The 12,534-nt window shown below is 38.8% G+C and overlaps 1 protein-coding gene across 1 annotated transcript; it reads left to right on the top strand.

Annotated features, from left to right (window-relative positions):
* The first annotated feature begins 6,806 nt into the window (after positions 1–6,806).
* Positions 6,807–8,994, top strand: LOC139132446 (sodium/calcium exchanger regulatory protein 1-like). Its single transcript, XM_070698792.1, has 2 exons — positions 6,807–7,250; positions 8,574–8,994. Exons 1-2 carry the CDS (start codon positions 7,047–7,049, stop codon positions 8,781–8,783), a joined length of 414 nt encoding a protein of 137 aa, XP_070554893.1. The 5' UTR covers positions 6,807–7,046; the 3' UTR covers positions 8,784–8,994.
* Positions 8,995–12,534: the final 3,540 nt, after the last annotated feature.

Here is a 12,534-nt window from a genome sequence, read left to right as displayed (position 1 = left end):
ACAAAGGGGCAGGCTACATTTTTTTTGAAAAATATAAGTACCTTGGGAAGAAGTGCTATTGCAGACATGCGCATTTAGCGAAACAACACTAGTTGCTGCGAAGTTCTTTAAGTTGAGACCTAACCGAGAGACAAAAGTCAAGAGTAACTATACAGGGCGTTTAATCTGACCACGGCCGTAGCCTGACTGAATTGCTAAGGGGGGAGGACCTAGCTCGGCTAAGATTTAGGTTATATATTACATATACATTTACATTTTAAGAGTGTGGAAAATTCAGGGGGGGGGGGCAGCTGTCCCCTGCTCTCTCGGGCCCTCCGCAGGCTACGGCCCTGCTGACAATTAACAGGAATCAACGAAATACTAACGCAAAATCCCGTGATCGATGCGATTGACAGATCATCCAAAGTTGTACAAAGATAATTTTCTTCCAGTTACACACAAATGTACTGCAGACAGCCAAGCCCTATTACACGATCTATATTAAACAAATGATTTCAACAGCATACAGAGCAAACAATCTTCATCATAAAAGCTATGGACACACGATCCATGACTAGACACCAATTAATGGAGGAGACTTGTATACGCAATGCGAGGGTCGCACAGTGTGCGATTTGAAATCTAGGAGTGAAGCCCCTTCAGAACAGAACTAGCAAATTTGAAAGTTTCTTTAGCGATCCAGTGGAATGGTATGATTCACAGTATTAAATGCTGTATAAAATTCAGGTAACACCAAGAAAATATAGTATTAAGGGCTTCATCAAGGACAAATAAATTGGTCTTACACCTTGAAATGAGCGGTGTTTATACAGTGGCTAGGTATTTGAACAGACTGTAATGGCTCATGCAGGTGATATGGATGTTCAGCCATGAAGCAGCAATACCTTGTGAAATATTTGATAGAAATGGAAGGCTATGCATGCACCAAGCACTTGGTAAAAATTTTCAAGGATTTTATAAGTATTAAGGTAAAACGCGCCTCGGGGACAGAAATTTGGGATTTCAAATTTTAGCAATTCTCTTCTGATCTACCACTTGTCGGGGTTCATTTTAAAGCTCTTAGACTAGTTAAAGAAAAATTTTCACCGTCTTAGTTTTTCGAAAATCAAAAATTTTATTTTCCCCCATAAAGTTTAAACAGTGATGACGACGATTTTGAATTTCAAATATCAGGAATCTTAGGTAATTTGTCTCTCTAGTACCAAATTTGCACGGTTACCACTGATTTTTATTTTTGCTTTGCTAAGAGAATGGTCGAAAGTTTCATTGACGAAAGTTTGAGCAAACGTTTAACTCTTTCACATTCGAGGCGCATATTACCTTTATGGATACCTACAGTTGATGTGAAAAAGATGCCAAGTGATGCATTGTTCTCGACTCAATGTGCGATAATGCGACACAATACAATTAAGGGACGATTATACTTAAGGTAGAGGGCGACGAATTCGGACGCGCACACGCTTTAGAACGTTTCTGCGCAGATTTAACTCCAGCCTGCCGCAAATGGGTTATTTTGTAGCGCATGTATTTAACATCACCTGTCATTTTTGAAATTGCGCTTATACCTAATTTTTTGACCCAGTCTCTTAGAAATACATGTGACCTTTAACCTTGTCATATTTTGACCCCCTAGGAAGCTGTTTTTATTCAATATGAGCGCAAAATTAATATTTCTCTCCCATTTACATGGCGCATATTACCCATTCACCTGGAGATATTGTAAAAAGTAGCGTGGTGACACCCTTTTATTAAAATTGTAAACTAAATGGTATTGTGTCAGGATTTTATTCTCCACGTTTGGTCAAAATGACACCATTCAAAGCGACAGGAAGAAAGATCGAAAATTATGTGGTGATATAATTTCGATATCGTCATTTTGTAATCGATACTTATGTTAAAATTTCTTTACAAACATCATGAAGCTATACATTCGATAGATATGGATCTAAATTCTTGGTATTTATTAAATTAACTCATTTGCTAAGCGTTTTATAATTTCTTTCTTTAGTTTAAGTGAATTATATCATATTTCTAACGACGCCATTTTAACGTCCGTTTCAATGGAAACGAGCGTGGCGACCCCCATTTTTATTTCATTTTTGCACTTGCATAATTTCCAAGAATATTTGTGCAAAGTTTCAAGAAAATGACACCACAACCTAAAGATCTTTCACCGCCAAGTCAGGGTTTGCCCGACATAATTGCGCATTTTCAACAGCCCCTTTAATTATAAATTCTGTGTAACACTTTCGTAATTTTGATTTATTTCTCAGTGAACCATTCCTAAATTTCTCCTAGACCAATAGCCCTTCCACAATAGCTTCGTATCTCCTTACATGTTTGATTTTTGCATTTAATGCATATTATTAACAACACGTAACGGGCGGCAAATTCTTTCTGTGCTAAAGACGATGACCCTCCGAAATCTGAAGTTTGCCACTTATTTCCTATTCGAAATCTGAAGTGTAACTTATTCCTTATTCGAAAGTATTTTACTTTGTTTTGATTTCATAATTTTGTAACTAGCTGTAATGCAATTATATGCAATTTCGTTTTGGTCTGTTTGTCTAGCCCATGGCAGCAAGTTCATGTAGGCCTATTTATGATAATATCAATGAAGTGGCTGTGTGATTAAACACGGTGATATTCCTGGCCTTCAATTGATTATAAGTTCTTTTGTGGTATATTTAGAGTAGGCCTAGACATAACCTAAAGTCACTTCTATATAAATAGAACCCAAGATATCAGTGCTGACATTGGCATGCACTACAGGATAGACATGGAAAAGGATGGGAAGCGGGAAAGTTTCATATCGATTTTGATAGTTAAGTATATTTGACATAATGTGATGTCTCAATAGCAAGAAATATCCTTACCAAATATTCAGCAAATTGGCCCAATACTTCATGAGTATCATTGATTTTTTTTAACCAAAAGCCATGTCTTTTGCCCAAATCTTGTACCTCTGATTCGATCATTTTCATTGGAATAATGTACCAACTAGATAATAAAAGTAACGCCGCCACTCAATATGTAATCCGTCCAGTCAAATTTGTGACACACACATATAAACACACACACACACACACACACACACACACACACACACACACACACTGACTGACTCAGACTGACGGACAATAAGGAATAAGCAATTGACTTCAGATCTTGAAGAAGGAATAAGTCAAACTTCAGGTTGGGAATAAGGAATAAGTCACACACTTCAGATTTCGAATAAGGAATAAGTCACAAACTTCAGATTTCGAATAGGGAATAAGTAAAAAACTTCAGATTTCGAATAGGGAATAAGTAAAAAACTTCAGATTTCGAATAAGGAATAAGTCACAAACTTCAGATTTCGAATAAGGAATAAGTCACAAACTTCAGATTTCGAATAGGGAATAAGTAAAAAACTTCAGATTTCGAATAAGGAAGAATTCACAAACTTCAGATTTCGAATAGGGAATAAGTAATAAGGAATAAGTAACAAACTTCACATTTTGAATAAGGAATAAGGGATAAGTTACAAACTTCAGATTTCGAATAGGGAATAAGTAAAAAACTTCAGATTTCGAATAAGGAATAAGTCACACACTTCAGATTTCGAATAGGGAATAAGTAATAAGGAATAAGTAACAAACTTCACATTTTGAATGAGGAACAAGGAATAAGAAACAAACTTCCAAGACCTCGCAGAAACTCTATGATAACGAATCCGCACTGAACAGCCATCCCGAAATCTTATAATCTTTTGCGGCCGCAAAATCTCTGCTAGCTCATTATCCAAAACGTGGACGCTGTTAATATGAAACCGGTGCGGAAACTTCATATACTCGCGTTGCGGTGCGACAAAACTTACAACTTACAGACGTTGCGTTAAAAACTACAACTTGAAGTTAAGACAAACTCTACCGTAGTCTGATTGCACACAGTCTGTTGCAAAAACGGAGAATGCGGAAAAGTACCAAATGCAATGAGCATGTTTGGTGATGAATGGCGATATGCAATTACGGAGTACCTGCGGTGCGACAAACTAGCTCGTTCTGGTGCGACAAAGAATAAGATTGCCAGCGATCGTTGAGCGGAAAAAAGTAATATGCAAATGAGGAGTCAGTTCTGGTGTGGGAAAAAAACAATATGCAAACGAGGGAGTCAGTTCTGGTGCGGGAAAAAAACGATATGCAAATGAGCAGTATGTGCAGTGCGGAAAAAAACTAGGTCGTTTTGGCGCGACAAACCAGAACTTTGTTCGGAAAAAAATAAGATGCAAATGAGGTGTAGTTTCTGGTGCGGAAAAAAGGATATGGATATGGGGAGTACGTTCGGTGCGACGACAAACTAAGTTAGTACGTTCTTCTTTTATTTATTCAAAGCCTAAGCACATAGCGAAAATATTCCGCCAGGTGTGAACTCATAAATATTCATGATACAACAAAGTATAAAGTAGTCCCCAGGGAACACAAGGTGTCATTCCTCACACAGCCAGGGCGCCGACGACAACGAGCTCAGGATGGTTTCAGCTTCCACCCTTCATACCAACAGTGCAACCTCGGCGACTGCCATGCCCAGGCATTTCAGCGCATGGAGAAACCCAGACTCTATGACTAGTTCTGGCAGTTGCTACGTTCATGGCCACCTGTGCCGGGCACTCTTACTTTATTCAAAGCCTAAGCACATAGCGAAAATATTCCGCCAGGTGTGAACTCATAAATATTCATGAATACAACAAAGTATAAAGTAGTCCCCAGGGAACACAAGGTGTCATTCCTCACACAGCCAGGGCAGAGAACGCAGGGAGCTAGGAGGTACACTGTTAAGGAACCATTTGTAAGTCATGACGGTAGCGGAAAGGAAAGTTTGGTTTGTTTGTTTTATTTTTGTTTTAATTTTGTTTTTGTTTTTGTTTTTGTTTTTTTGTTTTTTTATCCCACCCTCCCTCCCCTGTACATTGTGTTAAAAGGCTACTTTGCTCATGATATGCCGCAACGATGCTCGCATCCTTTCCAATCCTTCATACAATAGGCAATATCATTGAGCGAAGTGATTAGGCTTTAAATATTACTTGATAGTGTGTAAGACCGAACCGGACCTTTCCTATGTCACAGCGTAGACCCTCCTTTTATGGTCTATGGTCCCAGTCGCTTGGAGTTGCTGTAAAGTTTGTGTAGGAGAAGATGACTGCCCCGTCGGTGGGCTTTTCTAGGCAGCAGTTACCTTTTCCCCTTGAATTTTCTATTGTTGTTGATATTTCCCTGACCAGAGATTGGAGCAAGCCCCGGTCAAAAGGGTATCAATGTTACTTTGCAGGTACTCCTCGCGCTTGTGTCCCGTTATGTGTATACTATGCTAAGTGTGACCGAGGAGAGTCCCGATTTGATGTATGTGGTCAAGTTTGTTAAACAGAAATAATTTTATGAAGCCTCTGCAGTTTATAAGCATCAAACAGCCAGGGCAGGGTGACATGACAGATATTTTCAGCAGCACATCGACGTCCACTGACATTTGTGGATGATTGGAATCTGTAAACACTGTCTCACAATTATGTAATATAGGATCACTTGAAAGCATATCCACTATTACAAATATATGTGTGAACAACACGGATTATAACTGAGTGATTACACGAACTGTTTTGGGTTATATGAAACTTAAGACTTTGTGAATGATACCCAAGTTAAAACAATTTCCAGAGCACGGCATACCCAATTATTTGGGCTATTCTCAGTGATTTAAAGTTGACTCCGTGAACTTTGAGTGTGTGTCATGCGAATTAGAGAAGGGACCACGATATCGATCGCGGGCCTTGCTGTTCAAAGGTCAAACTTTGGAGGGGCGACCTTTCTGAATGGATTACGCAATATATTGATCTTAAGGTAGTATGCACTTCGAAAGTGATAGACTGAAACTTTCGCTCAAACTTCCTCAATGAATCTTTCAACCATATTCTCTCAAATTAGGAATTAAAATGGGGGTTCCCGTGCTATTTTGGTAGCAGAGACACAAATCATCCAAAAGTTACCTCAGACTAGATTCGAAATTCAAAATGGCCGCCATCCCTGTGTTAACTATATGGAGTAAAAAATATATTTTCGATCTTCGAAAAACTAAGCGTGTGAAAAGTTTTTCCTACACCAACAGCTTTAAAATAAACCCCCACAAGTGGTATATCAGAACAGAATTGTGAGTCCCACTCGCTGTCCTCGAGGCGCATTTTACCTTAATAGTTTTGAAATTGCCGCGCCTTGGTTCATCCACATTGAACTTAACTCACTGTCTATAAAACCACCTTTAACAAGTAATTTACCTCTCGTTAATAACTGTTATGGAATAAGTAAGATGACACAGTTTCATAATTTCGTTGAATTATATTAATTTTGTAGAAATATTTTTTAGTTTCACCTCTAAAGTTGACCTTTGAACGGCAAGTGCGATTATGGTATCAAAGTCCCTTCTCCAATTCGCGTGACGCACACTTGTTTACGGGGTCAACTAACCACTGAGAATAGTCCAAATGATTGAATTCGGGCTTTTCTTCAAATTTGGGCCATGCTCTGAAAATCTTTTATACCCTGGGTATCGTTCGCAGTATTTAAATTTCACATTACCCAAAACCATTTATGTAATCACTCGGAATCCGTGACTTTTTTCACATGCATATTTGTATTAATAGTATACAAGTTAAGTGTGAGCAATAAAACAAAAAGCGAGGCACATTTAAAAGTAGATAAAAATTGTGAGCATAAATATGCAATGAAATGCCTTTCTGCGCATGCTCAGAGGTTGAATGATTATGCGACTTGTAAAGTGGTATACTCACAGCCACACAATGGTTATTTCATCGTTATGATTTGAAATGGAATCCCTGCTCATAATGTAAGTGCCAGAGAAAGTATTTATGAATAGCTACAAAACTATCATGTGGCAGCTGACCAATCAGAACGCTCAATTCGGAAGTCCATGAGGCCCTTCGACTGACGAACAATGCGAATACAGATAATAATTGTATCAGCTAACATTTATATCAGTCCGTTATCCATAGCACCGTCATGGCAGTCCTTCAGAAGCTTGCTGGGGTCTGGGAATTGGAATCAAATGACAACTACGAGGCTATTCTCGCAGAGTTGAATGTCGACCACGCTGAAAGACCGAGGTGTATCAGAAAAAGACCGACAGCGCAGATCGAGGTCAACGGCAGCAGTGTCAACTTGAAGCACACAGGGCCGGACTTCACGGTCGAACAACAAATTACAGTGAGTCTCCAACATCATTTTACGTTGTACAGAATCTACTCTGTCGAACAATGCTGTGTCGATTTCTCTTTACATGTAGAACCGTACTTCTTTAAATTTGTGTCGCACTGGTAATATGTACGCTAAAAACTCTTAGAAAACCTGAAGATGATATCGAAAGAGATACTGAATTATTTTAAGGAGTCTGTTTCCTGAAAAAAGTAGTGCGCAATGTACAGTAAGAAACCGCAGCAGAGTATTCGGCTTATAAGTCACTCAACAGAAGTGGAGTCTTCAACATTTGTCTTCCATGATGGTGCTATCACAGGGTAATGAAACAACAGTCCTCTAGAACTTGTGATATGTGAATATCAAGTAATAAACATTTTGAGTATGTAAGACTCACCTGTGTCGTGTGCGTGCCTGTACCTTACCCTCGCGATCGCAGTATTTCAAGGACAACAGTCCATTTTGTTTACTAGACTCCCGAATACCATTCATAATTTTTTTCTGTCAATCGCCGTGGTACATCTACAAACCTCATGGAAGTTTAAATGTAACTTGTTTGACATTTACCGTAAGACAACGTCGAACAATCCAGTAGCTTATTCGGTTGATAACACTAAAAACAATTACGACCCAGACTTTAGATGCTTTCGTTGCAACCACACGCGGAGTGGAGTCGAGCACTGGACATAGACATGTGTCACATTTTGTCATGAGTCTGTATGATATCATTCATATCAGGCCTAAGCTTAATCTTTTTGAGGACTAGACCAGACTAGATTTACTTGATCAAAGTCGGCAAAACATGCTATATACATTGATGATTATCCCAGGTTATAACAATATTGAAAGTCATTTCGCATTTTTATGTCAGCTAATTTATAATTTGCATATCTAATGAGCTTTAACAGTTTTGCCTTTTAGCTTGAAGTACTTGACCAAAGGCAGTTACACGTGCTATATTAAGTGGTGATACAATGACAGTACTCAAGGAAATTAATTATTTTTATTTCAGCTAATTACATATTTAAAATGACATTAACAATTGATCTGTGGTGAATATTGTTCATTATATTGATCATAACACTTTCAATGAAGTTGCAAACATGTGTTCAAATTTGCACATAAATGCAATATATAATGAAACACGTGAGCATTTTCAGTTCATATCTGGTTTCTCGAGGGTCTGTGGTTGCAGACACTTTGAAAGTAATTTCACGTATTGTTTTTAGCTTGCGCATGCGTTATTTCCATCGGTCACTCTTAAAGGGCGTAATTATCTCTAAATCAACATCTTTCCTTTCCTGTATCTCATTTGCCCCTTCATTTTTTATTTAGATTGGTCAGGACTTCGAATTGACGGATCCACACTCGATGAAGATAATTCCAATGACAGCAAGCGTTGAAGACGATAAACTGGTCTACAGACCTAAGGAGAAAGAAGCCGCTGTATTGGATTATGTGAGTTATGAGATCATCGAGGAGAAGATGGTGTGTACGTTGATCGTGAAGGGGGCGAACTGCAAGCGTATCTTCAGACGATTGTAACGAAGGTCCGAGTCGATGGAACGGTAAATGAAAAACGACGTGAAAAACAGGAACTCTTTCCCAGCTATTGCTGTGCACATATAGTATTCTTCATTTAAGGTAGTATGTGTCTCGAAAGTGAAAGACTTAAACTTTTGCTCAAACTTTCCTCAAGGAATCTTTCAATCATTCTTTCAAAATCAATGATAAAAATCAGGGGTCACCTTGCAAATTTTGGTATTAAGAAATAAATAACCCAAGATTTACCGATATTTAAAATGGCCGCCATCCCTTTGTTAACTCTATGGAGAAAAAAAAATGATTTTCGAAAAAATAAGACGGTGAAAAGTTTTCTTACATCAGCAAGAGCAAAATGACCCCCCGGCAAGTGATATATCAGAATAGAATTGTAAAAGTTTGAGAGTACGAACATCTGTCCCCGAGGTGCGTTCTATCTTAAGGTGGTGTTGCACATAAAACAGCGTATTTTGTTTAAATCACTTTTTCGCAAAGATTCATTCAATTTACATGACTTTGTTTAGCCACGATTAATATATTGGTTGGTTTCACCTTTTTAATAGCATGACAAGGAGTTGCGTGTTTGGTGAGAAAGAGGTGTAAAGGTATGCAAATTTATGCAAATAGTCCAATTTGCAAGGCTATTTTCTTCCGTTATCAAGATTTTAAAAAACCATAATGGCTGAGACGAATTTTGTGAAATTTTCATATCATGTTACTTTAATGCTATAAACAACACGACAATTTTCGATAGTAATAAAGTTCTTACATTTTGAATAAGAGTTATTTCAATGTTGCTTATCATAATTTTAATCACTTTTTAAATGTCAGTCTTCAACCACTGCTATAATGCAAAGAAAATTCTCGTTTTTTTCTCCATGTACTCTTGTTTAAAAACGTGATAACCACTGTAATTATGTAAGATTTAGAGACGTATTTAACTTTGTAGAGAATTTACACTGGAGATAATAATTAGAGATCAGACCATAGACGGTAAAAGACACGGTCGTCATCTTGTAATAAAGTATATGGTTGTGTTACAATTTGACTCTCTCACAGCCCCTTCGTTGGCTACGCAGTTATGCGCCCTCAACGGTCTTTCTAACAAGCAACGCTCACTGAGCCGGCTTGCCGAGCTGAGTTTGCTCAGCTCAACTGCTGAGGGCGGTATTATGGTCTGAGGTGACGCCAGCGAGGGGCTGTGAGAGAGTCTATGTTATAACTACATCTTGGTGTGTCAGCTTCAGTTACCGAAAGCATTACGATCCAGACTGGTACCTCAACTCGTAATTCCCCTAACTACGAGCGAGACAAGAGGACGTTTTCTTTTAACAATAAAACCACTGCTAATAATGACAAAAACTGCGTTTAACTATCACTTTACTCATGAAAAAACATCTTTTACTTGAAAACTTGTGACCTGAAAGAAAACAGTTGCATCAATTAAAACGAGAAATCTCTTGTAATTTTTCTCTTTCTAAAATATGTCACTGTATCAAATGTATCGTGAAATAGTAGTGCACGTTGCTTTCTAGACTCTCCACAGTCGCTGTGCCTTGTTTTGTGCGCGCCCACGATGCGATGGGCCTGCATTCGAAGGCTACGCTGTGCTAGCTGTGAGCACGCGCTGCCAGACACAGCGACTGTCGGTTTTTGCAAGTATATGAATATTCATAAGGGTAGTGTCGTCAAAAGAAACACCTATCTAACTGGGCGGAGAAAATTTTTACTAGTAGCTGGTAGACTTATATACGCAGTATGTTTTTATTTTTCATTTTTAATTTTATTTGGCTATGGTACTTGTCATTTTTTTTGATTAACGGATGTGTGCAGTTCTATAAAGTACCCGGATCAGGCAGAAATCCGACCGGTCGCTTGCAAGAACGTCCAGACCCTGGGATTCGCGTCGCGTCTCTGAAGGGCGCGCGCGTGTTCCAACAGGGAAGAACGCGAATCGCAGGGTCTCTGCCAGACTAGTTGCTTTCCTACACTGAATTCACAAAGAGAAAACAGATCAGGGTCAGGTATTTGCCATGAACTGCAGATTTCATAATGATTTGCATACTTTGTAAACTACTTTCAATTTGCAAATACATATATAATTCTGATATATTAAAGCTATGAGACCGATGGGCAAACCAAAAAACGCAACAGAATGATGAAATTCATGTCTTGTATGATGCATTTTGGCAAGTATGAGCCCGTGGTGTAATTCAAAAACACATTGACCCCCTCAGTTGAGAATTTCAAAAACATCGTGACACCCCCATCATCAAAGTCGGAAACAGGGGGAACCCCAAGGCTAAAGAAACTGACCAGTCTCTAATGAAAAGCGTCCTTTATTTGAATGAGATAAGAGTGTCCCTTAATTTGTTGATGCCATACATAGGATTTTTGCGATGATCCCTGTTCCTGGATGGTTTCTGCTGGTTTTTATGCGAGTTTGGAATTAAGTTTGGCCCCTGTGTACCTAACGTGCTCGGTTCATATCTTGAAATGGGTGGTTATTGCTGATTTATGCTGGTCTACTCTATTTTAGGTGGTTTCCAGGTGATTGCCTGGTTTCGACAAACGCCCGATAAAATAAAAAACGCGTTTAATATATTCTGCAGTACGTTATTCGAATGAGATACACCATCGAACACGTTTTGTTGATCAATGTCACGCATCTACACTGTCCTAGGACGAGAAGGAAACGTTTTACATAACCCATCCTACCTTCTTTTCATCCATCTGAGACCTTAATTTATTTTCCTTTTAAGAGATGTCCTGATAAGTCAAGGTCGAGCTGTCCTGAGTGACATGTCACTTTTCGTACCAGTGATTTCAAAGAAGTGTAAAGGTGACGGAGAACGACGGATACCGACGGACGACTATCAACCTTTCCCAGAAACTCCATGTCTCTGACAGCGATGCAAAATGGCGGAGTCATAAGAAAGGAAACACAGTAAATTTACATTATATTCCTTGATGGTTTGTTGTATTGGTCCATAGCGATGGAGGTGATACGAGATTGTTAAAACAAGTTAACTGTTGAGTAATGGAAAAAAAACATTAGTCATCATGAGTTGCATATTGTAATCAAGGCATTTGTATATCCATATCTGATTAAAAACAGACTTTGGAGTTGACAGCTTGCGCAACAGGCCGCCGAAGGCGGCGGCAAGCGGCTCTCTGGTAAACCTACTGCAGCACCACGATAAGGATTTTCCACGACCGCACATAGTTGTCGCAATTCTTGTGTGTGCGTCGTCAAACTTCACTGCCAATCGTTCAATATTTTTTATTATTTGATCAATGATCGCAAGCGATGAAATAAGGAAGGTAATTACATAATTTTTAAATTCAGAAATAAATAAAAAAGGCATCGATATGTTTTATTGGAAGTGAAAAATATAACATGGTTTTAGAGCAACCGTCATGACTTTTGTGAAGGGTCACAGTCTTGCACATGGAACGCTATACAGCCACTGAGACTCGGCGAAGTGCCGTCTGCATACGTTCTACAGGTGTTCAGAGTGTCCAGTGTTGTATGTGCTGATGCTTACATCAGTGTACACTGAAGACTCTACGCACCTGTGCGGATAGCCAGCGAGATCATAGACACCTGTGACGAAAATAAAGTATATTAAAACCAAATAAAAAATATTTACCATGAAAATGAACTGTCGCTTACAATTGAAACTGTATTTGCTATCTTACTCGGCGCGAGCTGTTTGGGCTTAGCCATGTTGTGATAGGCTCTTTGCCATCT

Source organism: Ptychodera flava, chromosome 5 (genome assembly GCF_041260155.1).
Source record: "Ptychodera flava strain L36383 chromosome 5, AS_Pfla_20210202, whole genome shotgun sequence".
In the NCBI taxonomy this organism is placed as follows: domain Eukaryota; kingdom Metazoa; phylum Hemichordata; class Enteropneusta; family Ptychoderidae; genus Ptychodera; species Ptychodera flava.
Note: the sequence above shows the minus strand (reverse complement) of the source record. Positions and strands in the feature narration are given on the sequence as shown.